Source organism: Paramormyrops kingsleyae, chromosome 17, assembly GCF_048594095.1.
Source record: "Paramormyrops kingsleyae isolate MSU_618 chromosome 17, PKINGS_0.4, whole genome shotgun sequence".
In the NCBI taxonomy this organism is placed as follows: domain Eukaryota; kingdom Metazoa; phylum Chordata; class Actinopteri; order Osteoglossiformes; family Mormyridae; genus Paramormyrops; species Paramormyrops kingsleyae.
In genome coordinates, this window is record NC_132813.1 from 3,011,625 (window position 1) to 3,037,760 (window position 26,136).

The 26,136-nt window shown below is 50.7% G+C and overlaps 2 protein-coding genes across 4 annotated transcripts; both read right to left on the minus strand.

Moving 5' to 3' along the window:
* Positions 1 to 1,919: 1,919 nt before the first annotated feature.
* On the minus strand, positions 1,920 to 19,545 carry LOC111833802 (cilia- and flagella-associated protein 337). Of its 3 annotated transcripts, none has more exons than XM_023792408.2 (20): positions 19,341 to 19,545; positions 18,692 to 18,813; positions 17,997 to 18,437; positions 17,088 to 17,264; positions 16,513 to 16,681; positions 14,950 to 15,117; positions 13,903 to 14,051; positions 13,314 to 13,547; positions 12,965 to 13,129; positions 12,585 to 12,700; positions 12,292 to 12,422; positions 10,719 to 10,817; positions 8,463 to 8,633; positions 7,846 to 8,033; positions 6,464 to 6,661; positions 6,141 to 6,337; positions 4,901 to 5,001; positions 4,602 to 4,748; positions 4,347 to 4,485; positions 1,920 to 4,101 (listed from the first exon to the last, which is right to left on the minus strand). In XM_023792408.2, exons 2-20 carry the CDS (start codon positions 18,779 to 18,781, stop codon positions 4,071 to 4,073), a joined length of 3,111 nt encoding a protein of 1,036 aa, XP_023648176.1. In that variant the 5' UTR covers positions 18,782 to 18,813; positions 19,341 to 19,545; the 3' UTR covers positions 1,920 to 4,070. The 3 variants fall into 3 exon arrangements, with proteins under 3 accessions (XP_023648176.1, XP_023648175.1, XP_023648174.1); XM_023792407.2 differs by having other exon boundaries at positions 18,692 to 18,843; XM_023792406.2 differs by having other exon boundaries at positions 18,692 to 19,545.
* Positions 19,546 to 20,165: 620 nt separating this feature from the next.
* Positions 20,166 to 26,014, minus strand: pdcd10a (programmed cell death 10a). The gene is made up of 8 exons (XM_072701116.1): positions 25,846 to 26,014; positions 24,285 to 24,474; positions 23,442 to 23,495; positions 23,146 to 23,263; positions 22,314 to 22,440; positions 21,835 to 21,913; positions 21,548 to 21,630; positions 20,166 to 20,696 (listed from the first exon to the last, which is right to left on the minus strand). Exons 2-8 carry the CDS (start codon positions 24,372 to 24,374, stop codon positions 20,615 to 20,617), a joined length of 633 nt encoding a protein of 210 aa, XP_072557217.1. The 5' UTR covers positions 24,375 to 24,474; positions 25,846 to 26,014; the 3' UTR covers positions 20,166 to 20,614.
* Positions 26,015 to 26,136: the final 122 nt, after the last annotated feature.

Genomic DNA, 26,136 nt, shown 5'->3' on the forward strand with positions numbered 1-26,136 from the left:
TATTAAGGAGAGCAGACAGCTACAGGAGGACATAAGGTCTCCAAGCTGAATTTACCTCATGCTCTTGAACTGAGAATTAACTTCTGTTAGTCCCTTAGCCGTGGGATGGCGGTCTAGATACATTATTAACTGACCCCGACCAGTGTGGTCACCTAGCTTCCCATCGCCAAGGTAACAATCGGAGGCGGTCAAGCTCGGGGCGGGAAATGGACGGGCAGATAATGAGAGCATAGCAGGATTCCGCGGCGTGCGGCCGAAGGTGAGTGCATAGCTGCTGTCCAGCTCGCCACACACTCCCACGCTGCACCGGAAGGTCGGGTGGCCTCCTGTTGCTGTGTGCTGCCTGGACTGGGGGCTGCTGGGGGCCTCACGAGCACACGCATGCACACATTTACAAGAGCAGCTCTGACTTCAAGACTTTTCTCTAATGCATACACATTGTTTTTATTACAAGAACAATGCACAGACCCTGGTTATGATTTGATAATTGAGCTGTTAAAAAATTGGAATGGGGCAGCAGGGCGGACCTGTAATTAGCATGGTTGCGTCACATCTCTGGGACCAGGGTTCAAGTCTCCACCCTGACTCTAAGTGTATGGAGGCTGTCTGTTCTCCTCATGTCATTATGAGGTTTCCGTTGGGTACTGCGGTTTCCCCACCCAGTCCAAAAAAACGCTGAGGTGAATCGGAGTTCTCAAACTGTGCGTGTAAATGCTGTGTTTGCCCTGCTACGGGTTTGCCTTGCACCCATAGGCTCAGGAACCCTGCGTAGGCCATGCAGGGATGGAAAACAGATGGATAATAATAGTTGTCAAAATTATTATTGGTTTCAGATCTTCTTCAAGTCTCATTTTCCAGCCTGTAGCATCAGGTTTTGTTTGTGCTACAAAGGGGAAGCGTGTATCTCCGCAATGAAGAACCAGCAAGCGAGACCATTCTCTCGCGGTAAACAAAAACACAGGCGTGACATTTTCTTGCGGCGGGGAAAATAATCAGAGAGACACTGATAAAATGGGGAGGCAGGCCGGCGTGATGAGTACTGCTTGGGCGTCATGGCCCCATGACGTGTCAATAGGTACCGTCAAGCACAGCAAAGCAATGACTTGCATTTTTGTTTTTTAAATGCATCTGTAATTGATCGATTCCTGTTTTCTATGAGACTAACTTCATTTGGGCCGCAGTAATATTGTTTTGTGGCTACATTTACACATAGACAAATAGCGGGAATGTGCTGTGAAGAGAAGTGGTAGCAGAAAGAATGCTTGTTTAACCATGTAACTCAATTTGAAATGCTAATGCTACCTTGGGCCCTGGGCCATATTACAACACTCCCTGTTTCTGGCAATTTACTTTTGGAGTTCAGAGCAGAGGAGCCTCGAACACTAATATTATACACTATGAATAAAATTAATTGTGAATGTTGACTAAAATTATTTCTGCGGCTCATCTGAATTTCAGATTGAATTCAAGCAGCTCTCATGGACGTGGTCCTCATGAATAAACTCCGAAGTTGTCGTGATCATGTGACAAGTCAGCTGACAGGAAGCTCCTGTCTGCATTCCTGGCTTTAACTGCCCGGGCAAAGGCTCATTGGATAGATGGGACCACTGTAGGTGCTGGGTGAAGGTTTCTTTGTTGGAGCCCACCACAGAGAGGAGGCCAAAGAGCAGCTGCACGCCGCTCACTGAGGCCTGAAGAAAGGTCAGGACTGCTTTTGGAAAGCCGCAGAGACACACAGGCAGGGAAGCCATTCAGGTCATGGCTGAGAAATGGCATGATGCAGAGTGGCCAAGACCTTGGGCAGAGGAGCCTGAGATCTTTATTGCTCCCCGGCAGAGGAAAAGACAACGGAGATATTTACTAGGGAACCACAGAATTTTACAGCTGATCCCCTGAAAGACACACTTGAAATATTTATTGAGGAGCAGCAGGAACAAAAAATAATATTTAATAAAGAGGGAAAAAGAGAGGAACTGTGGTATAATGAAAGCAGCTCCGAGGTCTAGAAATGCCCTGGCTTTGCGTAGAGGGACAGACCACACGCAATAACGATTTCCCACCTTTTCATTATATAAAGGATGTTCTGAATGTCAACTGTCAGTCAGTTTCATTAGAACTTTTAGACATTTTCAGACCATAATTTCCTTTGCCTTTCAGCACAATATTTAAATGAACAGCAAACAAGACAGACAATAATAATAGAATGGGAAGAGAGCGAGACAACCTGGAAATATCGAGACTCCAGGAGGGGAGGCACACAATAATTATCATTTGCCGTTTCGTTATATAAAGGACGGCTTGAAAGTTAGCTTTCCATCATCTTCATTAAGAATTTCAGATATTTCTAGAGAATCGTCTGCTTTCCCGTTTCCCTTTCAGTACCAAGAAATGAACGACAAACCAGACCAAACAATATCCAGCTGCTCTCGCTTTTAGAACTTCAGAAACAGCCCAGCTTGCTATGAGCACAAAACACCAATTTATTTGTTATGAACCAGAATAAGAACAGGTGTGGTCTGGAGCAACTGCACACGGCCATCATAATTACCGCAAATTTATGTAAAAACACCGACTTCCCGTCCCGCTCCTCTCACTGTCGGAAACCTTCATTCTGTTGGGGGGCACCGTTACTTCCCAAACCGGGGAGAACCACTGTCCGTCTCACGGCAGTCACTTAAAAGCTCCACAGCTGCAGAGCGCAGGCACTACACATCCGGGTCCATCGCTAATTCCGTCTCCCCGGCAACCGGCCCCCGAGCGGAGATTCGGGGCTTGCTGATGATGTTATTCATGGTGTCTGCGGCAAACGGCTTCCCTAATTAAAATTTATGGCGCTCTCTGCCCGCTGTCCTCAGCCCATCACTCCAGCCGGAAAAAACTCCAGATTCTCCTCTTCTGCACGGCAGACCGGAAACTTTCCGTGGAGTTGGGAAGTGGGCCGTGTCAGAGTCTTAGAAAAATGTGCATTTTTCTAAATCTCCTCCTTAAATAACAGCTCTACTGCCTTGGAATCAGCCATCCTGCTTTTTCCCGGAGGAGGGCAAGATTGCACCCTCCATCACCGTCTGGACAGTAAATGACCTCGTCCCGGGATAGGGCGTAAATCAGCCGTTAACTGACAGGTAAATACAAAAAAACCCTCGGGACTGCAGGTGCACTTGCGGCTAAATGATCCTCACACTGTTCCTGAAGCAGGAACTGGTAACGACCGCCTCAGACTGGTGGTAGACGGATGAAGGGATGCCTCTGCCCCGGCGGAAAGAGAAGCAAGCGCAGCCGCACTTGGCCTGTCAGCGAAACGCTTTAGTTTTAAAGTGAAACGGGACAGAGATCAGCTCCTGTTCTGTGTGGCTGCTGCTCATCCAGCCGGCAGTGACTCTCAGACAGCATTCTCTGCAGGAGAGACGGGCCCTAGACAGCCGTCTGTGCGGAGTTGTCCGGTCAGGAACGGGATTGTCAATCCAGACACAGAAGCACCAATCCAAACACATAACTGCTAACCGTGCCTAGATCACACACACACACACACACACACACACACACGCATGCACGTGCCACAAAATCAAATATTAAACAAGTACTTTGGAGATATTTTGGAGATTCTAAAGAGGCATGTCCGTTAGCCTGATAGTTAGTACAGATAGTTAGCAATGACTACTCGCTCCCTATTTATTTAGTTTTTAATCATCCGAGGGCGGCAAAGTGAGTTTTTTTTGGTAGGTCCCAGGAAACAACAAACCCACCCTTGCACACACACACACACACACACACACACACACACTAAGCTTCCAAGATATTTATTAAAACTAGACTTGCAACTAAAAAGCTGTTTGATTTCCTGTTTCATGTCTCTTATTTGGTGCCACTTACAGGCGGTTTGCAGTATTTGGAAAGGGTTACTACACAGTTTGACCTGTCAATCAAAGCGATCTAAAGAGGAAAGGACACATGATGGCATGGATAAAAAAAAAAAAACACGAAAGCTTTCACTCTGTTTTCCTCCCTTCGAGGAGGTTCTGGTGATGGATCCATTTGCGCAACTGTGTCGAGTGCTTTTCTTCAATGGACCTCTAACACTGCAGCGATGAGGGCTCTGGTTTTCTGTGTGTTAGGGGAAAAAAATATAGAAGGAAACATACACAAGACTGCAGATTCTCATAATGATATTTGGTGCTTTCAAACAAGTAGATAAATATCACCCCCTGCTGGCTGGTATTTAAAACTAAGATATATCTTTTTTTTTTTTGTTTTGCCCCATAGATTCATGTCATCTTATTCACAGATGAACCACTTGGTCTCGTAGACGTATGGGAATTCAGGGATGGGCATGGAGGCCGTTTACTCACCCCCTGCTGACAGGTGTATTAGTGTCACATATCTCAGACTTATGAAGGCCGCGCCTGACATTCCTCCTTGTTCTGGGGGAGGTTCCCATCCCCGCGTCCAGGTCCAGGATCTCGTTGTCATCATGACGGTCCTTCGCCACTGACAAAGGATACGATTCAGCACGACCCGACAGAACCCATAAGAGATAAAGGTAGCCACGTCAGATCGACACATCATGGCCCAGTGGCTCATGGGAAACTGTCACTGTGACGTACTGTCAACCGTGGCGGGAGGGGGGCCTGGTGACAGGAACGAGTGTTCCCATCTCGTCCCAAAGGATTGCTGGGGGTTGGTCACAATGTCTGGCTTCCGGAATGCCTCCACGGGGGCCAGCTTGTATAAGTGCAGACTGCTGAATGTCCCTGGGTGCACCAAGGGAGGGGGGGTGGGGACACTGAGGACCTACTAACAAGGCTACACAAGCAATTTTGACCTATGACCTGCCACCATGATGCATTAATTTCGGCTGCCAATGGTGTGTTATTATGTGAGATTAAACTGGCTTGAGTCTCACCACCACACTTTGGAGTCTCCTCATAGCTCTGGCTCGCACTTTCTAGGGGCCTCCTCCTTTCTTTGTAGCTGCTCCCCAGGATGGAGCTCATCCCGGTAGTCCTGAGCATGAGGAGTACATGGAGTGATGCACAGGGAGAGAGGCAGGCTACTGCACAGAGATAGAGAGAGAGTGGCAGGCTGCTGCACAGAGATGCACAGGGAGAGAGGCAGGCTGCTAGAGAGAGAAAAAGCCAGAGTGTCACAATGAGATACAAATAGAGGCTGCTGCACAGAGATAGAGAAAGAGAAGCACAGAGAGAGTGGCAGCCTGCTGCACAGAGATGCACAGATATGGGCAAGCTGCTGATTACAGATGTATAGGGGAGCAGGCAGCCCCACAGATATAGACAGATAGGGGCAAGGCTGCTGCACAGAGAGGCAGCCTGCTGCACAGAGAGGCAGCCTGCTGCACAGAGAGGCAGCCTGCTGCACAGAGAGGCAGCCTGCTGCACAGAGAGGCATAGTGGTTTTTCCCATTAAATTGCCTCGTCTTCACTAGCAGCAGCAAAAGCCATTTCTGATGCTCATACACCAGCACAAACCGCAGCAGACCTTCAGAGTGCTGCTCCATCCCTGCTGGGGAGATCCCAGGAGATCTGGGAGAGGAGGGAAAGTGGGGAGGATTCTGGGAGCGCTCTGTATCTCTCTCAGGCCTGTGCTCGCCGGTCTTGCACAGACAGTTAATGAGGCTACATCGAGCTGCTGATTTCATTCCGACTGCAGCCTGACTGACGTCTCCATTGTCCTCAGTTGTTTGTGACTGAATATGTTAGGTGTTTTTATACTAATAAAAAAGCAAAGATATTTTTCACCTCCTCTTATCTTCATACAATACCATATCAAAGCCACTTACGGCAAATTAATGAAACCCTTTCTGAATTCTTAAATGAGCAATTTTATAATTAGTGTATGCTTTCATTAAAATGATCTCAATTGTGTTCTTTTGCCGAAGGACACAAAACTGATAAGTTGAAATGTTACATTTGGCACATATTTGACCGCAAACGTCTTAAAGCATCAGCGGCTTGTAGCTGCTGATAGACTGATGACCAAATTAGCTAATTAGTGAAATCATGTTGGAAACAAAAAAGCGATGGAGGGTGCAAGCAAAGGCACACACCACACATCATGTATGGCTTGGGGGGGGGGCCGCATTTGCAGGGTTTGGAGCCCCGGGAGTGTCACTGTGTCACACTCACAGCTGGCCGGGGGCCATTTCCGTCATGGGGTGTCCTGACTCCCGGACCTCACTGTCCATCTCGAGGTTCTGAGGACTCCCTCGCAAAGGGGCTTCAGGGTCTGGGGGGGTGGATTGGAGCTTCTCTCCACCACTCAGGGCCTCATTCCACCTATCCGGCAGCTGGTCTGGGATTTCTAGAATGTTCCAGTGCTCCTCCTGCATTTGGTAATGGGGAGTTAGGCAGGAGGCTGAAGCTGAGGGGAGCGAAGGACACAGTTGCAAGGAGTCCGGCTGTTATGTGTTGACGAGCTAACTGGTGTCACTGGGAATGTGCGTCTTTACCTGTCCGAAGGCGGCGACGATGGTGCCGGCAAGCTGGCTGAGCACGAGCCTCCGGTCGGCAGAAGCCGACAGCAGGAGCAGCCGCCCATGACGGCAGCAGGTCTCCAGCTGTGTCACGCAGCCCGTGTGCGGCCGGAAGCAGGACCGCAGCTTGGGGGGGTGGGTGAGCGTGCCCCGACCTGGCTGCAGGCCGTAGTCCTGGGGGAGGGGGTCACAACCGGCATATGGACCGGAGGATTACACACCATTAATAAGGCAATATTGTCAACATCGTAGCTTGTTTGCTAACTGTTGCTCACTGCAGGTGCCGTAAAACTTGCCGTGGGGGGGGGGGGGGGTGCCAGGAAATCATTCGATGGGCCAGATTTAAGGTCTTATTTTTTCTCCAGATGCCATTGGTACAAATGTCAAGGCGAGTATAAAAAAAAAAAAAAAAACGGCATGGCTTGGAAAAAAAAATATATATATGTATTGTTATATATGTTATTTTTGGAAATGAACCAATCCCTCCTCCAAATGCCCCAGCATACTGAGGCACGGTTGGGGCCGGGCAGCCACAGGATCGCAGCCCGTTTACTGACGAAGAGGCTGGTACGCCTGACCGACAGGCGCTAAACAACGAATGGCTGGCCTGTCCGTCAAACGCCAGGGAGCGGGAGGGGCCCGCAGGCGCGGCGGGATGTGTGGGCAGGCAGCGTCAGACACTAATGGAACCTTGCACCTGCGGGCTCAGGATGACGGGCACGCCTGTTCAGGAGTGCCTGCAGCGAGCAGTCCCAGGAACTATCATGACTTATTAAGCCAGTAACGCGAAAACGCTCCTACGATCCGTCCTCGGCAGTGCGCTCGGCCGGCTTTCGGTGAGGAGGTTTGCGGATTGACAAACAGCCCCCACGCCGGTAATCAATCACGGCACCCCGTCGTCACGGTTACTTTACTCTCAAGGACAAGAGCTCACGTCTGATGTGGCTTCAGAGGGGGCCGGATATTTCTTAAAAGCCTGCCTGTCATACATCTCCGATGGAAACTTGATGCTTTTAAACACCTGGGGGGGGGGGGGATTGAATATTATATTTATAGAGGCAGACTTCGCGCCCCAGGGATCCAATTCCCCTGCACCCCCTAATCTTCCGGCTTGTCTAATAGCTGTCCTTCATCTGTGTCAGTGATGTTACGAGATGTGACTGAGCGACCTCCTCTTTCCCCTATCCAGGTTGACATCCCTCCATCTGAAAAGTCCGGAACTTTCTACTGCCCAGGAAAGAAGCTGGACCCACCCCACAAGGTGTAGGGGGGGGATGTTCTGTGCTGCACCTTGAGTGAACACTAGGTGGCCCGACGGTTAAGGAGCTGGCCGTCACTCCTTTGTCTTCCTCTCTCACCTGGATGTCCCACACCTTCACCTCCCCGTCCATGTCTCCTGTTATCAGGTGTCCTCCACTCCGGTCGACCGTCATGATGATGGAGCTGGAGCTAGCGTGGGCCACGAAGCGGGCCACCAGCAGGCCCCGAGTCGCATTCCAGAACCGCACCACAGCCGCGCCGCCACACGACACCAGGTCCGCCCCACCTAGGCCACGCCCACACGTCATCATCGCCATGCAGGCCGGAGAATGCACCACCTCCAAGACGCTCATCAGATGCTGTGTGTTAGTCATGTCTCCTGAATTCTATTTTATTCCCGGATCATCCTGTTCGAACCTCAGTGGCATCAACACCACACTATATTTAGTCTACGAAAGCTCAGATTCTTTACATAGGAAATATCCGTTAATCCTATTTCAAAGCTTAGCTCTAATGGGGGAAGCAAAGCCGAACTCCTAATGAAGTGCACACTGGGACTGGCAGGACCTTGGGGTGTGAAGCCATGATCTAATGTTTCAGAATGCAGCACAATCTGTGTCTGAGGATATTCCAGAAAGTGTCTGGAGTAATGTTTCGGAAAGTGCTATAAATAGTGGACCGGGGTGCAAACTGTAATGTCACAATCTCACTCTACCTGCAGTAGCAGCACTCCTTCTCCCTTCTAGGAAACATAGCCTAGTGACTGCATGACTGCCCTCCAGGTCCTCCCATCCACCAGGGGCAGTAGAGAGCAGTGGCACTTCATAGACCACGGAGGTGTCACACGTAGGGACCGATGGCATGTGCTGCTTCAGCAGCTCCTCATCTATAGAGTAAAGACCACCATGAACATGATTGAATATTCAATGCTCATTGAAAAAGCCCTTTGAGAGGAAAATCGGAAAATAAATAAATCACCTCAGAGAATTCCTGCTCATGCTTCTATCGGCAAGACAAATGGCTAATCCTGCAAAGCTCAACCCTCTCGTGGGGGTGGGACATGGTGGGGCTGTGCTAATCCCTTAAAGCACTGCCCTCTCAGGGGCAGGACAGGGTGGGTCTGTTCCAATACCTTAAAGCTCCACCCTCTCGTAGGGGTGGGACATGTTGAGCCTGTGTTAATCCCTTAAAGGGCCACCCTCTCTGCAGTGAGACACGGCGGGCCAGTACCAATCCCTTAAAGTTCCGCCTTCTCTCAGGGGTGAGACACGGTTAGCCTGTGCAAATCCCCTAAAGCTCTGCCCTCTGTCAGGGGTGACACACGATTAGCCTGTGCCAATCCCCTAAAGCTCTGCCCTCTCTCAGGGTCGAGACATAGTTAGCCTGTGCTAATCCCCTAAAGCTCTGCCCTCTCTCAGGGGTGACACATGGTTAGCCTGTGCCAATCCCCTAAAGCTCTGCCCTCTCTCAGGGGTGACACATGGTTAGCCTGTGCCAATCCCCTAAAGCTCTGCCCTCTCTCAGGGGTGACACATGGTTAGCCTGTGCTAATCCCCTAAAGCTCTGCCCTCTCTCAGGGGTGACACATGGTTAGCCTGTGCCAATCCCCTAAAGCTCTGCCCTCTCTCAGGGTCGAGACATAGTTAGCATGTGCTAATCCCCTAAAGCTCTGCCCTCTCTCAGGGGTGACACATGGTTAGCCTGTGCTAATCCCCTAAAGCTCTGCCCTCTCTCAGGGGTGAGACATGGTTAGCCTGTGCCAATCCCCTAAAGCCCCGCCCTCTCAGGGGTGAGACATGGTTAGCCTGTGCCAATCCCCTAAAGCTCCGCCCTCTCAGGGGTGACACATGGTTAGCCTGTGCTAATCCCCTAAAGCTCTGCCCTCTCTCAGGGTCGAGACATAGTTAGCCTGTGCTAATCTCCAAAAAGCTCTGCCCTCTCTCAGGGGTGACACATGGTTAGCCTGTGCTAATCCCCTAAAGCTCTGCCCTCTCTCAGGGGTGACACATGGTTAGCCTGTGCCAATCCCCTAAAGCTCTGCCCTCTCTCAGGGTCGAGACATAGTTAGCCTGTGCTAATCTCCAAAAAGCTTGCCCTCTCTCAGGGGTGACACATGGTTAGCCTGTGCCAATCCCCTAAAGCTCTGCCCTCTCTCAGGGTCGAGACATAGTTAGCATGTGCTAATCCCCTAAAGCTCTGCCCTCTCTCAGGGGTGACACATGGTTAGCCTGTGCTAATCCCCTAAAGCTCTGCCCTCTCTCAGGGGTGACACATGGTTAGCCTGTGCCAATCCCCTAAAGCTCTGCCCTCTCTCAGGGGTGACACATGGTTAGCCTGTGCTAATCCCCTAAAGCTCTGCCCTCTCTCAGGGGTGACACATGGTTAGCCTGTGCCAATCCCCTAAAGCTCTGCCCTCTCTCAGGGTCGAGACATAGTTAGCATGTGCTAATCCCCTAAAGCTCTGCCCTCTCTCAGGGGTGACACATGGTTAGCCTGTGCCAATCCCCTAAAGCTCTGCCCTCTCTCAGGGGTGACACATGGTTAGCCTGTGCTAATCCCCTAAAGCTCTGCCCTCTCTCAGGGTCGAGACATAGTTAGCCTGTGCTAATCTCCAAAAAGCTCTGCCCTCTCTCAGGGGTGACACATGGTTAGCCTGTGCTAATCCCCTAAAGCTCTGCCCTCTCTCAGGGGTGACACACGATTAGCCTGTGCTAATCCCCTAAAGCTTTGCCCTCTCTCAGGGGTGACACACGATTAGCCTGTGCCAATCCCCTATAGCTCCACCCTCTCTCAGGTTCGAGACATGGTTAGCCTGTGCTAATCCCCTAAAGCTCCACCTTCTCTCAGGGGTGAGACATGGTTAGCCTGTGCCAATCCCCTAAAGCCCCGCCCTCTCAGGGGTGAGACATGGTTGGCCTGTGCCAATCCCCTAAAGCTCCGCCCTCTCAGGGGTGAGACATGGCATACTGACCTGACCGGCTCTGAGGCTGAGATGGGATGTCTGGGCCCAGCTTGCGGAGGGCATGTTCCGTGCTGCTGTTCCACACCACAATGGCCCCATCACAGCTCCCTGTGAGGTTAAGATACACACTCAGACAGGGCAGATGGGACCAGGGCCACGAACCCACGCCCCACCGGAGACATCAGCCTCCCCAGGGGCTTTCTGACTCATTTTTCCATAAACAAACACACAGGGCTCACTTCCATTCCCTTACCCAGGACAGTTATTTACCAAGATAAATTCCATGGTTTTCATGCGGCATTAATTCAGCTCGGTCAGGTGATAATCGGTGCTTGCCACATCCGGAGCTCCATCATCGCGGTGTTTACCGGAATGGGAGGGGGGTATCGTGTATTTCCCCTTCAAAGTGCCCCCGCTCGAACCGCGCTCTGCACCTCTCCATAAAACTCCCGGCACATTCTGGAGCCGGGGGGGACTTCAGATGGAATCTCCGATGACTGTGATGGGGGGGGGGGGGGGGCGGGGGTGGGCATACGGAACGCCTGGAAATGAAACGACGGGCCCCGGCATGGCGGGCGGGCGGGCGGGCGAGCGAGCGGCACAGGGTTTGAATATTGATGAGCTGTGCAGAGAGAAGCGTCCCCGTTCGTGCCGCCCCCCCCCCCACCCTCCTGCCGCTCCGTCTTGCACTAATAAACATCATTTCGTCTGCGCATTAGCATAATCCGGGGAGGGAGTCAGAGAGGCAGAGTGGGAGCAGCCTCATTAGTCTGCCTCCGAACGCAGACCATCTCTCCCTTCCCCAGGCTTCCTCTGGCCTTCTTCCCTGTTTTACCTCCGTGCCCCAACCTGCTCCGCTCATTTTCCCTTTATTCCTACAGCTAAAGGTAAGAGTGTAATGGCGGTGGCCCGAATCCGCCAGCTGACGCGTGTCAGAGCGCTCTCCAGTGGCGCGTTGACTCACAGCATCGAAATATACATTTATTCCTGTGGTCGACTTGCGCCGGCAAACAGCGCTTTGTCCCACAGCCTGTTTGGAGATTCGGTTCAGGGTTTGTTTCACTGAAATTACGTTGCTGCGGCTGTTGTCAAAACGTAAAACAGATTATTGGTTAACGACCGGCCGGCACAGCGGTGTGGCAGCTGGGGGAGCAGGAACGGCGTAAGGCTGTGGCAAGTGACAGCAAAGAGGGTAAAATGTGGAATCGTGTGAAAGGAGAAGCTGGGACCGGCTTCAGGGTTTGGACACGCAGCGCAGAGACAGGCTGCTGCTGCGTCTCCCTGTGCGAGGGGCCCTGCGCCGCACAGCCGGGGGTCAGGCTCACCAGGTGCCGAAACTCGATAAGGCCAAAGAGGCGGCCCCGCTTTGTATTAATGAGGAGCCGGGAGGTTAATAAACCTTTAATTGCTCGTTGATTTTCCCTTTCTTCCCAAGTCACTTTAGCCAAGCAAGAGAACAATAACGACGATGTAATAATTAAAGGCGGCAGACGCCAGGAGCCCCGGCTGCGAAACCCAGGCCCGGGGGGGTGGGGGGTTGGGGGACAGGCCTGTGAACGGGGACGTGAAGGAAACTACACACCTGTCACCAGAGTCTGGGGGGGCGAAAAGGCAGCGGAGATGACATCATCCTGGTGCTGGACCCCCCCTTTCCACTCAGACGGCTGCACATGGAACTTGGAGAACATGCTCTGCCTGAACACCGTGAACATCCTGTCAGGGCAGAGACACACAGCCGGGGATACGACGTCAATCTCACCACGTCACTTTGTTATTACACCGACCTCATGACATCATTCCACGTTATTGCATCAGCCTTGTGACATCACACCATGCCATGCCCCCCCCCGTCCATGGCGTGATGCACAGACCTACCTGTCCCAGCCCAACACCAGGACCGACCTCTTCAGCACTAGAATGAGAGAAATCCCAACAGCTCGCCCCCCGGTCACTTCCAGCTTGTGGTGACAGTGTCCGTTCAAATCCCACACCTACGAGGAAGGAAGAAGTCAAACAAAGAGAAAAACAACAACAAAAACAGCCAAAATATATCACATCACACAAAAAACCCAGCAGCACTGGGCTTTGTGTGAGCCTCATTAAGGCAGACAGCCCCCCCCTTCCCAAAAGCCTCCGTTTCCTTGGGACAGGTAAGTACGTGACGCAAGCTCAATGCGGCAGAGAGCGCGTGATGCCCCCCGTGTTGCCATGGTGACTACAACAGCAGTGGAGGTCAAACGATGGGTGATGCTCACCTTGACCATGCCGTCCGTGCCGCCGGTGAACAGACGGGTCTGGGTGCCATCCAGTGCCATGGTGGAGATCTCAGCGTTTCCGTGGCACTGCGTGAACTTTTTGACCTTGTGGCCTGTGTCCACGAGCCAGAAGATTACAGTAGATCCAGCATCACTGCTGATCACCTGACAGGGTCAGACGAATGAAGCAGGTCGATGTGAATAGCATTATCATCAACTCAGTACTGGATAATTAATATTTATCTATGTATTCGTCTATTTCAGTACAGCTTATTTTGTAATTAAGCTCCGTTTCCGACGAGTGGGATGAGTCTGAGCAGGATAAACCCCGTCAGCAGGAGTGAGTCACCTGTTTCAAGTAGGAGTTGTAGACGACGCAGGTGACCGCATGCTCGTGGCTGGTCCACACACGACTCTCGTCCTTCTTTGCCTCCAGCAGGGTCAGCAGGTTGTTGAAGGTGAGGAAGAGTCGCCCGCGCTCCTTGTGGTAGAACAGCAGCGTGCGGAACTCTTGGGTCTTAGGGAAGATCCCGGTCAGGCGCTGGACACACAGCTGATGGTGCACGTCCCAGACCCGCAACACCTGGAGCAGAGAACTCATCTTTATCACCGGGCACCGCTCACCATCATCACAATTCACACTCTCTGAGAGCTCCTCTTCCTCACTAATCACTTTCACCACAAGCCCCACCACCGCATGGTCGGCAGTTCGAATCCCAGGGCCAGTAAACTGATGCAGCGCTTGCGCCCTTGAGAGGGGCCATTAATCCCCAGTTGTCCCCGGGGTGCTGCACACTGAGTGTGTGTCTCATGGAGAGCAAGGTGCGGCAGGAAAAAAACAGAAATTTTCCGATGGGAACTAAGAGAGTATCACTATTCTACTCTGTATGTGACCGTCCCTGTGAAGATACACGAGGAACAAAAGTTCCTCCTCTCACCTTGTCTTTGGAGAAACTGAGCAGCAGCTTCCTGTCTGGGAGGAAGTGCACAGTCATCACGCTGTTCGTGTGGCCCTGCAGGACGCCCACGGGTTTGGACATCATGTGAGGGTTCCAGAGACACACCTTCCCGTCCACACCGGCCGTGGCTGCGGGGGGAGGGCACGGCCGTCACGGCAACCCCCCGTCTGTCCTCACAGCCGGACCCGTGCCGTTCACTGGCATCACCATACCTCACACCCACCATCAAAGCAGCTCCGATTTCAGATTTTTAGTCCTAAAGCTGATTTTCAAAGCCCCTCAGGTAAGACCGTAATCCAAAATGAAGAAAGAGGCTTAACATGGAATGTCAATAAGGGTTAAAAAGTCAGTACCTTGATCTGCTTAGAGGCTGAAGTGAGGAGAATGATAAATTGGGAGACGTGCGATGCATGCCAGCCTGATCACAAAGGCATCAGACTGCTATCTATCAAGTATAGTATATAGATGTCAAGTACAGTACAGTGTAGTATAGTGGTGTATAAATACCAAGTATAGTATAGTATATATTATTAGTGTAGTATTAGTATAGAATATAAATATCAGCTATAGTTTTGTATAGAAATTTAAAAAAGAGAAGAGAAAAAAAGAAATATCTAAGCCAGAATAAAAATGGAAGGACATCAGGGGTGTTAGACTCCAGTCTTGGGGGGCCGGAGTCCTGCACATTTTTGGGTTTCCCCTCATTTAACACACCTGATTCAACTTCTTGTGCTAAAATTGACAGAGCTTTTGAGCTGAATCATTTGTGTTGGAACAGGGAAAGAGCTAAAGCTACACAGGGCTGCGGCCCCCCAGGACTGGAGTCTGACACCCCTGATGTATAGTGTTGGTCCAATGACTCTGCTGGTCTCCTCGCACTTCCATGTTAAGTAGGTTGATGGGAAATTGATCAGTAGTGGCTGGAATTGAATTCAATCGGACCTGCTGGTGCATTGAGAAGCTCCTGTGTTGTTTGGGTTGTTTTGCTGATGTTTGTGCAGATCAGCGTGGTAAGATTGTGGGTACCGAGGAGGCTGAGCCCGGCATGGAAGTCCAGGTCACTGACTCCACCCCCGACGTGAGCAGCGGTCACCCTCAGGGGTGTGGCCTCCTTCTCCCTCCAGGCCACCACCACGCTGCTCTCCCTGCCAAGGCTGCAGGACACGAAGACCTCCAGGTTCCCCAGGAACTTCACTGGGAGGTCAAAGGTCACCCAATCAGAACACGGGAGAAGGGAATCTGTCAGGTCATGTGACTCAGCTGGCCATTGAGAGCCTCCAGAGATGCCCTATTTCCATTACAGCTGTTACAAGCCCAACTGCTTATAATAGTAATTAATAGCAAGGCTGACAGCACCTGTCTGATCTGATATCCATATGACTATGGCTGACTGGTCTGACCCCTGCAGCTCTAGCAAGCCAATGGCAGCATGCGAGCCACATGGAACCTCAGAAAAAGAGGCAACTGTAGGGTTTTCAAGGGGGGGGTGGAGCATAAGAGGGGCTAACCTTATTAGCCGGTAATGTGCTTTGAATCGGTGAGTGACAGGGGAGGAGGCACCCTGGGGGCCAATTATCTTTCAGCTGGGGGCCCGCCCCTGTATACGCTGCCACACAGAAACCATCACCCCTCAAATCCAAACGGGACACTCAGCTTAATGTCAGCACCAGTGGGAGCAACATGGCTGCCGGCCCCTCGGTGAGGTGCTCCGCATCATGGTTAATGCACAGCACCAGACTATTTCATACTCCAAAAAGACAGGGGATGCTCAGTAGGGGGCGATAGAGGCAGAGAAAACAAACATGCGCGTCCACAGTGTGCCTCTAATTGCTCGCCTGCATATCTGCTCATCCTTCTAGGTGTTTTCCTCATTTTTCTGTCCAGTCAGCTGCATTCGTTATCCTGGCATCCCGCTTCTCCCTCACCCTCCATAAACTGCCCACCTGAGCTCAGTGGTCCCACCCAGCCCGGCCTGGCCCGAGCCCACGGCAGAACACACCGGCTCGGAATGCCATTAAAGATGCAATTAAGATAGCCACCGGCGGCGTGCTGCCATAGCGACTGCGAATGTCAACCAGGTTTAAAAACCCCACAGTTAACCAGGGGCAGCGGGAGAGAGGAATCAGGGGCCGAAGCGGAGAAATAATTCTGTATCTATGGCGACATGCAAGTGAATCGTTAAGGTGGTTAAGTAGAGCCCTATCGGTGCTCTAGACCCAGTCCGAGCATGACCAGCAACAGAACCAGCAGTGTAACGTTAGAAAAACTGGGCCATTAACCAGAATAAAAACACCACCAACATGCTCCTATGAAGGCAAACCCAGACTTGGTTCTGGCGGAGGGGCCAAGCAAATGAGGTTTGGGGGGGTAGGGCTAAACAAATTAGGCATGGGGAGGCGTGGCTAAAGAAATGAGGTGTGGAAGAGGTACAACTTAACAAATGAGGTCTGAGGGAGGCAAGGTTACACAAATGAGGTCTGGAGACATGGGGCCAAACAAATGAGGTCTAGGGAGGTTAGGAAGACAAGGTGGGATGAGGTGTGGAGGAGGGGAGGAATGAGGGAGTGGCTACAAAGGGTCAGCCCTCACCTCGGCGGACCCAGTCATTCCCGTGAGCGTGGTGCTGAAGAGTATAGCAGCACCGATGATGTCCCTGCACTAACTCCGCCCACTTGATGACATCAGACTTGTGCCCCGCCCCTGTGCTGGGCCTCTCAAACAAGGATATGTGGGCTGCTGTGAAGCAGATGGCGTTCACCTGTAAGCACAGGCAAACCAGCAGGCATCACCCATTACTGTGAATCGCGGCAGCAGATGGAAACCCTGCAGTGGGCGCTGTTGGCCGGTAACTACATTCCTGAGCACTGTCAGGGAGATTCAATGCTGGAATACTATCATTTTTTCCAACAAGTCGGACACTTCACCTCAAATGGCAAAGAAAGATGTAGCGCTTCGTGTAAATTACACACATAATTTGATGTGAAGAAATACTGAAACCTTCATTTAACTGTTATATATTGGTGCGACTGAGTGAGTGGTGTGATTTCTGAGGGTGTAATCATTAGAAAAAGGAAAGGATATGTTCTAACTGGCCAACTGGCTTCTTTCCCCGAGTTTGATTATCGCTACACTTCGCGGTGCGCATGCAACACTTAAAAATGCACCTGTCCCCCCATGTCCCCAAAGCTGAGGACGGCCTGATCAGGGTTGTGTGGGTTGGACCAGTAATCCAGGCAGATGGGTGGGTGTTTCAGTCCCTGCAGCTTGTATTGGCAGCTGAATTCCTGTTTGGACAGCAGGTCGAAGATGCCAATCTCCTTGCTGGTGAAGCTCACAGCGACCTGGGGGGGGATAATCGGTTAGCGTCCTGGAGTACCCAGTCCGACAGACATCCAGAGACAAGAGTCACAGCAATTCCATCCTAGGACTGTTTTACATACATTAGAATCCTCATTATTCATCGCTCTAAACGAAGTTTAATTGATGTCATAATTACGAGTTATTATATTTCATTATAAAATTGTGCAATTAAATAAACCTCTTGCAATTTATATTTACATTTTAACCTGAACAATTCACGTCATTCACAATTACAAGCTGATCTTTTATTCCACCGATGCTTCAGATTCAGATTTGGAAATATGAAATATGAAAGCACATTTGTCATGCAAATAATATAAAGAAGGGAATGCGAAGCTGTAGCGCAGAGGGATGGTGAATGAGAACGAGAGGAAGAGGAAGAGAGAGAGAGAGAGGGAGGACAGCTGGAGGCTCGATGGTGCCCGTCCTCTGTCTTTATTGTGCAGAAAGGCATAGGCCTTTGTTTAGAAAGGTAGAATGAAAAGGTACATTGTTCCTTTGATATTTAAATCGGCCCTTTTATTAACAACATGCAGGAATCCTATCTCAGCTCATCAGTCTGCTTCTATATTTGTGACACAAAGAATATAATAGTGAACATCCACTTCAAATGTCCTCAATAAAAAAAAAAAAAAAAGAGAGTCCCTTTCAAGCTAGAGAAGGGGGCAGGGAGCGTAAACAGGGATGAGCACTGCAGACACGGCTGTCCGTACCTTCTGCACGTTCTGCAGCACCGCCATGCCTGAAACCCAGAGGTCCCCACGCTTCACAGAGTCCGTGCTCACGTGATGAGTCTTCAGCGGTGTGAGCTCATCCCCCCACACGGCCAGCGTGCCCTCCTGGCTCACGCTGAGGTACCTGTCGGAGGTGGCCAGGTGCGCCACGTGCTGGACAGGCCCCCGGTGCACGAGCGGCAGGGCGCGCAGGGGCCTCCAGCAGGGGGCGCTGGCCGCACGGGTGTGCTCGTCCTTCTCGGACAGTGTCAGCAGCAGAAAGGAAGCCATCTGCGGCCAGCCCACACGGCCCTGGCGTGACACGTCTGCCCCGTCGAACATCCGCCCAAACTCCTCCGGGGAGCCGCGGCCAATTGCAGATGCGGCCTGCTCCACAAAATCCACCCTCATCAGGGTCGATGTCTCAGCCGAGTCATCTGCCTACATGGAGGGGGCGGGGCATGCAGGGTCATAGGTCAAGGGCCACACAGTAAGTCATGTTGAATTACCCTAATTCTTTGCATATTTTGCATGAAGTTCAGGTCACATTTGCCTGGGCTGTGGACTGAAGGGTTGCGCGTTTCAAACCTGAACCATGCATTAATTATTTTTTACATGTTTGTCTCCATTTGTGATTCCTTTAAACACACACACACACACACACACACACAATCACAAAAAAATTCCCACCGTACCGAGAAGAGGCTCTGCATCTTCACCAGGTCCTCCAAGCTTAACCGGCTCTCCAGCATCTCGCCCGCCTTCCTGGTCTCCATGGTTTCCATTGTCTCCGGCTTCCCCGTCTCGGGCAGAACTTCTGCAGAATTGGCGTCGTTGACCAGAAGCTCTAGTCAAGTCAGCGGGTGTTCAGAACCGTAAATAATTTATACCGGCGGGGAAGGGGCAGGAAAGGCGCTTTATCACGCCGGCACACTGATGTGCCGGGAGAAAACAGCGAGCTGTGCCGGGCCGCAGAATTTAATCAGGCACAGGCATTCGGAGGGTTCCTGACGCCGTCAAAGTGACAAGACGCAGAGAGGGATCTGACTTAAGGGGCCAAGAAAAGCCAGGGAACGAGGACACAAGATCAGGCGGTGACGGCTCCTCTGGGGAGACAGCAGCGGGCCAGACAAAGTCAGCTCCCGGAGGAAAGGCCCCACCAGGCACTCAGAGAGCTACGGTGCAGAAACACATCGGCAATTTATAAAAGCCCCACCTGAAGGTTCACGCGTTCAGGTGCACTGAGGCTGTTTCGACCGAACTGAGTAATCCAGGCTAGTTTAATGGCCGATTCGGCACTGGAAACCCACACCAAACAAAAGCAAGGAAGAGCGAGCAGCCTACCTGTCACCTAATGGCCAGGATTTGTCTAAAGGCACTCTTCACTTTCGGCTCGTAATCACATAGCGGCCCCCAGACACAAGTTCTCTGCCGATTTATCATGTCACATCTCCCAACATAACCCCATGCTGTAAATCCTAGACGCCGCACTGCAGAAACAAGAAGCCACAAAAATAGGGCCTTTACACAAACTCAGACTTTTCTTTCACCAACCCCCACCCCCACCCCAACGCCTTAGATACGTTACCCGGCAACCAACTCGGCGAAAGCATAGTGTTTGCGCGTTTAGGCCACTCCTATTCATAGACTGGACACACGAGACCTTAATCTTAGCCCCGAAACAACACAACACAAACTAAGCCACCTCCAAAAGAGGAATTCAGGCCAGGGGGGGGGGGCCTGCAGAGGTTATGACTGGGCACTTCAGTGAGCACTGAATTTTATAAGGTCGGGGGCATTTGTCGAGGCCCTGCCGGCTTTCTGGGGTTCATCCCAACAAGCTGAGAAAAATGCTCGGGCTTTTAACAGGGGACGGCTCGTTTAAGGAAAACGGAAGCGAGGAAAAAAAACTAAATAAGTAAAAAATTAAGAAATGAGTCAATCAGTCCGTTCCAGAGATTCTGACTGTTAGGGATTTAATTATTCAAATAAAATAAAAATCACCAGGCAGGGGGATGAGCAGTTAGGGCGTCACTTGGAGGGGACAGTGACTTCTTGAGGTAGGAGGCTGCGCCTGGATGCAGCCTAAAGTTGAACCACAGGCTGAAACCAGGACAAGCAGAAAGAGAAACTCCATCTCCCGTGTGAAAAGACGACATTGAAGCCACATTTACATATGTAAACTATTTATTTGAACATTTGCCACCGATGTGTTAAATACATAACTTGTGTTTTACGTCTTACTCTTCAAGTTAGAATGTCAGCGGACCAATATTTACATTTCATATAAGGAATGTCACATGACACTTAAGGCGAGCGATTTTTTGGCTTTTTTTGGATAGAACAGTGGTGACAGCGAAAGACAGGAAGCGACAATCACTGTGGCGAGGTCGTGATTAGGAGGAGAAAACGTAAGAAATTATAAAAGCTGGCAATTATACAGTTCAGAATGCCCGCCTCAGGACCCCTCCCCCATGAAGCAAGACTTATAAATTATAGTCCAAAAAGATGATGAAAGAGGGAAAAAAAAAAAAGAAAAAAAAAAACTTTACATTTTACATAAAGGTTATTCTATCCAATTTTTAAAACATCACCACGCCTCTAGAGGGCAGGGGCTTCTAGGCTACAGTCTTAAAAGTCTGCAGTATCAAGTTGGTTTGGTGGATGAGTCTGTTGGCGCTGATGAAGACATTTATCGCCCTGGGAGGAGAGAGAGAGGAAGAAAGTGGACAATGTCAGACTGGGCTTCTCACGGTGTTAGGCCTTGGGCATGGTCAGGCTACGCAGCGCAGGCGGGCACACAGACACGCGCTTGTATTCACATCATTGTGAGGACCGTCTATTCATATCTTTAGGAAAATCCCTAATCCCAACAATGACAACCTTAACCCCTACCGAGCCCTATCCTTAACCATAAGTAACCAAAGTAAAACATTTTACATTTTTAGTTTTTTGATCGCAGTCACTTAATTTTAAAGAACTGAGTTTCCCAAAAAAAAAAAACGGTCCCCAGATCATCAAAATAACAGATTTCTATCATTGTGGGGAGATTAGGTCCCCACAATGTAATACACACACATACACACCCTCTGAATGTAAAGGACCAAATACCAAAACCATAAGGCCATGACCAGAACATGGGTGATAGGAGGAGAACACAAGACAACACCTCCTCTACTTAAATTTGAATATGAACTGAATTTAGAATTTAGTGATCATTGTTGACACACCACAAAACACAACAAAATGTGTCCTCTGCATTTAACCCGTATGTGACGTTGTGACATAGCAGGGGGCAGCTAATTCAGCGCCCGGGGAGCAGTGCTTGGGGGCGGTACCTTGCTCAGGGTACCTCAGTGGTGCCTTGCTGGTCGGGAATTCAAACCTGCAATCTCACAATTACAAGTGCGCTTCCCTAACCATCAAACCACCAATGCCCAGATAATCAAGATAAGCAAAGCAACAGAATAAATGTCAATTTTTTAAAAACAAAAAAATAAATAAAGACATGGGTTAACTGGAATCTAAGAGAATAAATCAGTACAACTTACTTTCCATCTTTGAAGTAAGTTTTGAGGGTATCGCTGAAGCTTTTGGAGTACTTCACAAATTCCTTCTTTTGGTGTTCAAGTGCCTGGAAACAAACAAGCAAAAAAAACAAAACACTAATGTAGGTTTCCCACCCACCCCTTGAACAGCCTTCAGCTCCAACCAGAGTTAGGAGGCATATTGGATTATTTATCACAAAGATCTTTGGAGAAAGAGGACCTCCCCCTGGAGGAGGTGAGGAGAGAGGCTGGGCCGGGGAGGCCCAGATCGAACGGTTTTCAGCGCTCACCCTGCGGTTCTGGTACTGGTATTTCTTAAAGACGTTGTTCACGGTATCCAGCAACTCCTTGATTGCACTGGCGATGTCTCTGCGGACAGCAGTTAGCACACAGATCAGCTCCAGATGGCAGAGCCACACGAACTCTCACACCGAGAGCGAACTCATATCAGGGCGAGCACGCATCTCCATAGCCAATCAGGATCTAAACTCGCAGGCCGAGAAAGTCAGAGCGCAGAGTGTCAAATAAGACCAAATATTTAGATATTTGGAATAAAAAAAAAAAAGGAAATGGGAAACAAAAAGCAAATAAAACTGGGAGTAGAAATTAAATGACAAAATTACTTTTGGCAAGCTGCGGTGAAGGCAATATTAATTCAGTCGAGGCATGGCTTCTGCCATTCCGGGGTGGGTGTGTGTGTGTGTGTGTGTGTGTGTGTGTGTGTGTGTGTGTGTGTGTGTGTGTGTGTGTGGATAAGCGAAAGACCCACTTGATTGTCTGAAGGAAGCGCACTCGGTCATTGATCTCGTCGGGGATCTTGCTCAGGATATGCTTTAGCGCCCGCGCCTTCTCATTCAGATCCTGGAACTCCTGTTCCGGCCTGTCAATCATGTACTCTGCCACACCGACAGACAAAACGCACCGTCAGTCACCGTGGAAACAGACAGGTCGATGACTCGGGGGGGTGGGGGTGAGAAGGTAAAATGCAGCAGGTAAAAGTTTCAGCTCCACTGAGCTGAGCTGGTTTTGGCGAAAACCCCACCCACCTCAGAGGCGAAACAGCCGTGGAGATGCAGAGCTTGAACCAGACTGGGAACACCCTGGCCAGGCTGATAATCCACAGTTTTAAGCTACACAACCTCTAGCCATTGGCGGCACAACGAAGGGAGGGATCGCAGAGGGTGAATATAAAAATACAGGGGCAGGGAGTGGGGGGGTGGCAGCTTCAGGCAGCAGTTTGGTATTTGTGGTGAAACAGCACCACCTATGAGCAAGAGAAGGGCTTTGTTCCTGTCAAGCAGCCAGACACAAACACACACACACAGATACGTGCACGCACACGCACACACACAGAAACACGCGCGCGTGCGCACAGACACACACACAGGCAGTGACACAAGGAACACAAATCATGGCGAGAGAGAAGAGCAGCACGGCAATAAGTGTGTAATTACAGCTACCGCCAGCAGAGACCGCAAAGAGCAGAAAGGAACGGCAGGGAGCGGCAGAGAAACCTCATTTTTCACCACAGTGCCAGTCTCGTCTTTCCCCTGGAAGCGAAGCGAACGGCAGGAGCCCCCCCCCCCCGGTCTCCCCCTCACCTTCGACGTCATCAGCGGCCATCCGCAGCAGCGACTCTGTGAAATTCACCTCCACATTCTTCTTCTCTAGGATCTTCATGATGATGTCCTGAGTTAGACCCGGATTCTCTTTCTCCGCCTGACCATGGGGGGGGGGGGGGGAGTGAAACTGCAACGTTAACCTCCATGACCACAGTGCACAAGTCCAGAAGATATTTATTATCAAGACATGCACGTCATACCAACTAATCAGGTGTGGCTCTCCCCCCCCCCCCCACCCCGTGAAGGCTCAGGGTGCACTCACACTATGCCCTCACCTTGATAAAAGCAGCCCGCAGAGTCTGAGCCGCCGACAGGTTCACCCTTTCCAGCTGAAAAAAAAGCAAACAATAATTCAGCACCCACAGTACATAACCCAGAATCCTCCAGGGCTCCAAGCATCTGCCTCTCGGGGCTGCCAACCCTCATCATTATTCCAGCTCTTAAGGAACCCTAGCAGCAACACAGGCCAAGAGGCGCCACCTACTGGGGCACAGAGGGATTGCCAGAGATGACACTGGCTGGGTACACATATTAATTTAGCATTAATCCATTAATCCCCCGCTATCGAAAGTGGACCCTAAACACTGTGTGTGTGTGTGCGTGCACATGTCCTCCCCCTTATAAAATGCTGCCTCTTCCCCCACCAACACACACAGCTGTTGGTTCATACGCAGTATAGTAAGCATTGCCCCGCTCTTCCTGTGCCAGCACTCCAGCCACCCAGCTAAGCTGACAGTCACACAGCAGAAGGTGCGGACGTGGCATAACCAGGTCAGACGGAGGATGGGAAGGTGTTCATCCCGGCCGCCGTGTCCATGGAGAGTGACACTGCCAGCCAGTCTGGTGACAGACCCCTTCTTTCATCCATTTAAAAGCAAATGGGAATGCCGTGCTCTCCGGGAGAGCATCCACACCGGACCGGAAGTACAGTGTGTGCGGACACATATCAGGCACCTTGAGAACTTCTCAAAGGGCGCTACAGTGGCACCACACCTCCAGAGAGGGGGGGAGTGATAGACTGACGGACAGACAGCTTTTTTTTAGGCAGACCCCTCACCGCTACCAGCCGAACTTAGTGTCATATTTAAAGCCAGCCCAACCACTGATCCCCAACACACCTCGTTGAAGACCGGGTACATCACAGCATACAATGTCATGGAAACCATCGAGGTCACATCAGCTTCATTCTTCATCTCTTCCATTGTCATCCTCGTCCAAAGGCCCGCTTTAGGTGAAAGGGTGCGAGGAGAAGGTGGGCCTGCACTTTGTTAGACAACGCCCTGCACAGAGGAGGAGCCCGCGCAGTCCCTGCAACATGAGGATGCAGAAAAGAGCAGCATTAAACAAAACACATTCAGATCAAACACTGACACAGAGAAGTAGGGGGGGAGGGGGAAGGTAGGGAGGCATACAAGACAATGATTAACAAACATTTATGTACAGGGTGTGCCTCACCAAGGTAACAAACATGTAAGAACTTAGCAGTATTTCACAAGAGATCGGGAGAACAAAACTCAGATCTCCAGGAAATAAAGATTTAATGCAGTGACATAAACTAAGGCTACAACATAAAAACGACAAATCAAGATGACAAGGTTAGAGCACTTTGTCGGGCACAGCCATAGCGAACTATGGTAAATCATCCCAAGACGACTTTGCTAGGCACCATCAGGTTTCTGCTCTCTCTCTCCCTCCCACTCACTCTCTCACTCTGTGTCTCGCCTAAACTATTTCCTGCTCGAATAAGAACAGAATGAGGAAGAGCAGCACACCCTGCGGCCCTGGGGAGGCCGGGGCTCCACACCCCTACCCAAGGGCCGCGTCATCGTTCCCGCTGCGACCGAAGGGCCGGGAAACGAGGCGCGATGACGTCAGGCACCCCCAGCGATACCGGTTCACCCTATCTTACCCAACATATTAAGTTGGCAACTAGCTAAGGGAATTAGCCGGGTGGCCAGAGTTCACCGAGCGGAGTGTATGCCCTCGGCTGTGAACATGGGTCGCGAAAATAAGGGACACTGAGCAACGGATTTCCCGATAAGACAAGACCAGCAGGTGTCGCAGTGGTTTAGGGACCTGGACACAGCCTGCAGGAATGGGTCTGTCACAGGAAAGCATTTGACCACACTTTCTGCAATACCTAGATGTAAAGATGGGTAAGATAGGTTTATTAGGATTTTGCATTCAGTTAAAACTCGAAAGACAAATGTCAGCGGATATGTAACATCATATCTATCCAGTGGTGAGAAACCCTGGATGATAAAAAGGACCGTTGTGAAAATGCGGCCGAGCTTCTGCAAGCGGAGCAGGTGCAGACTGCGGCGGAGATGAGAGCTCGGGAGACCGGCCGCCACCTACAGACAGATTAGCAGGAGACGACAAACTCGCCGTCAGTACCAGGCCGAAACCGGGCCTCCGGAGCCGTCCAGATCCGGTGGGCCGGACTGCCCTTTTACAAATTCAGTAATTCTGCACACACACCACCCCCGACGTCCATTTGTAGAAAAAGGACAGCTGGCGAAGTATAAATACACGAATAACTAGCATGCTAGGCTAGGCTAGGCTAGGTTCGGTTAGCTGCTGAACAGACCTGCTAACTTTGCTGAAACTGCCAACGGTGTAATCAGATTAAACGTCTAACTACCATTATATCAGGCAGAAACCGTAAGCGCGCCATACCTTCCCCCTTCTCCGTCCTCGGTGTAGGAGCGCAAACTTTTTATTTGTGCTTTATTGTTGCTTTTTTAATCCGAAAGACGGAAGTTTTCCTTTAGAGCAGGAACGTGAGAAGACAACGTCTACCGCGCACAATCCAATCGGTCGCCACCGCACTGGACTCCCAACTTCCGGGAATCTTTCAGCCCAAGCAGTTGTAGTCCTTTCGACAGGCAAGCGTTACTGACGCTCATAATCTTAGAAATACAATTACCAGAAACACTGCTTTTCAGCCCATCATTGGTGATTCGCAAG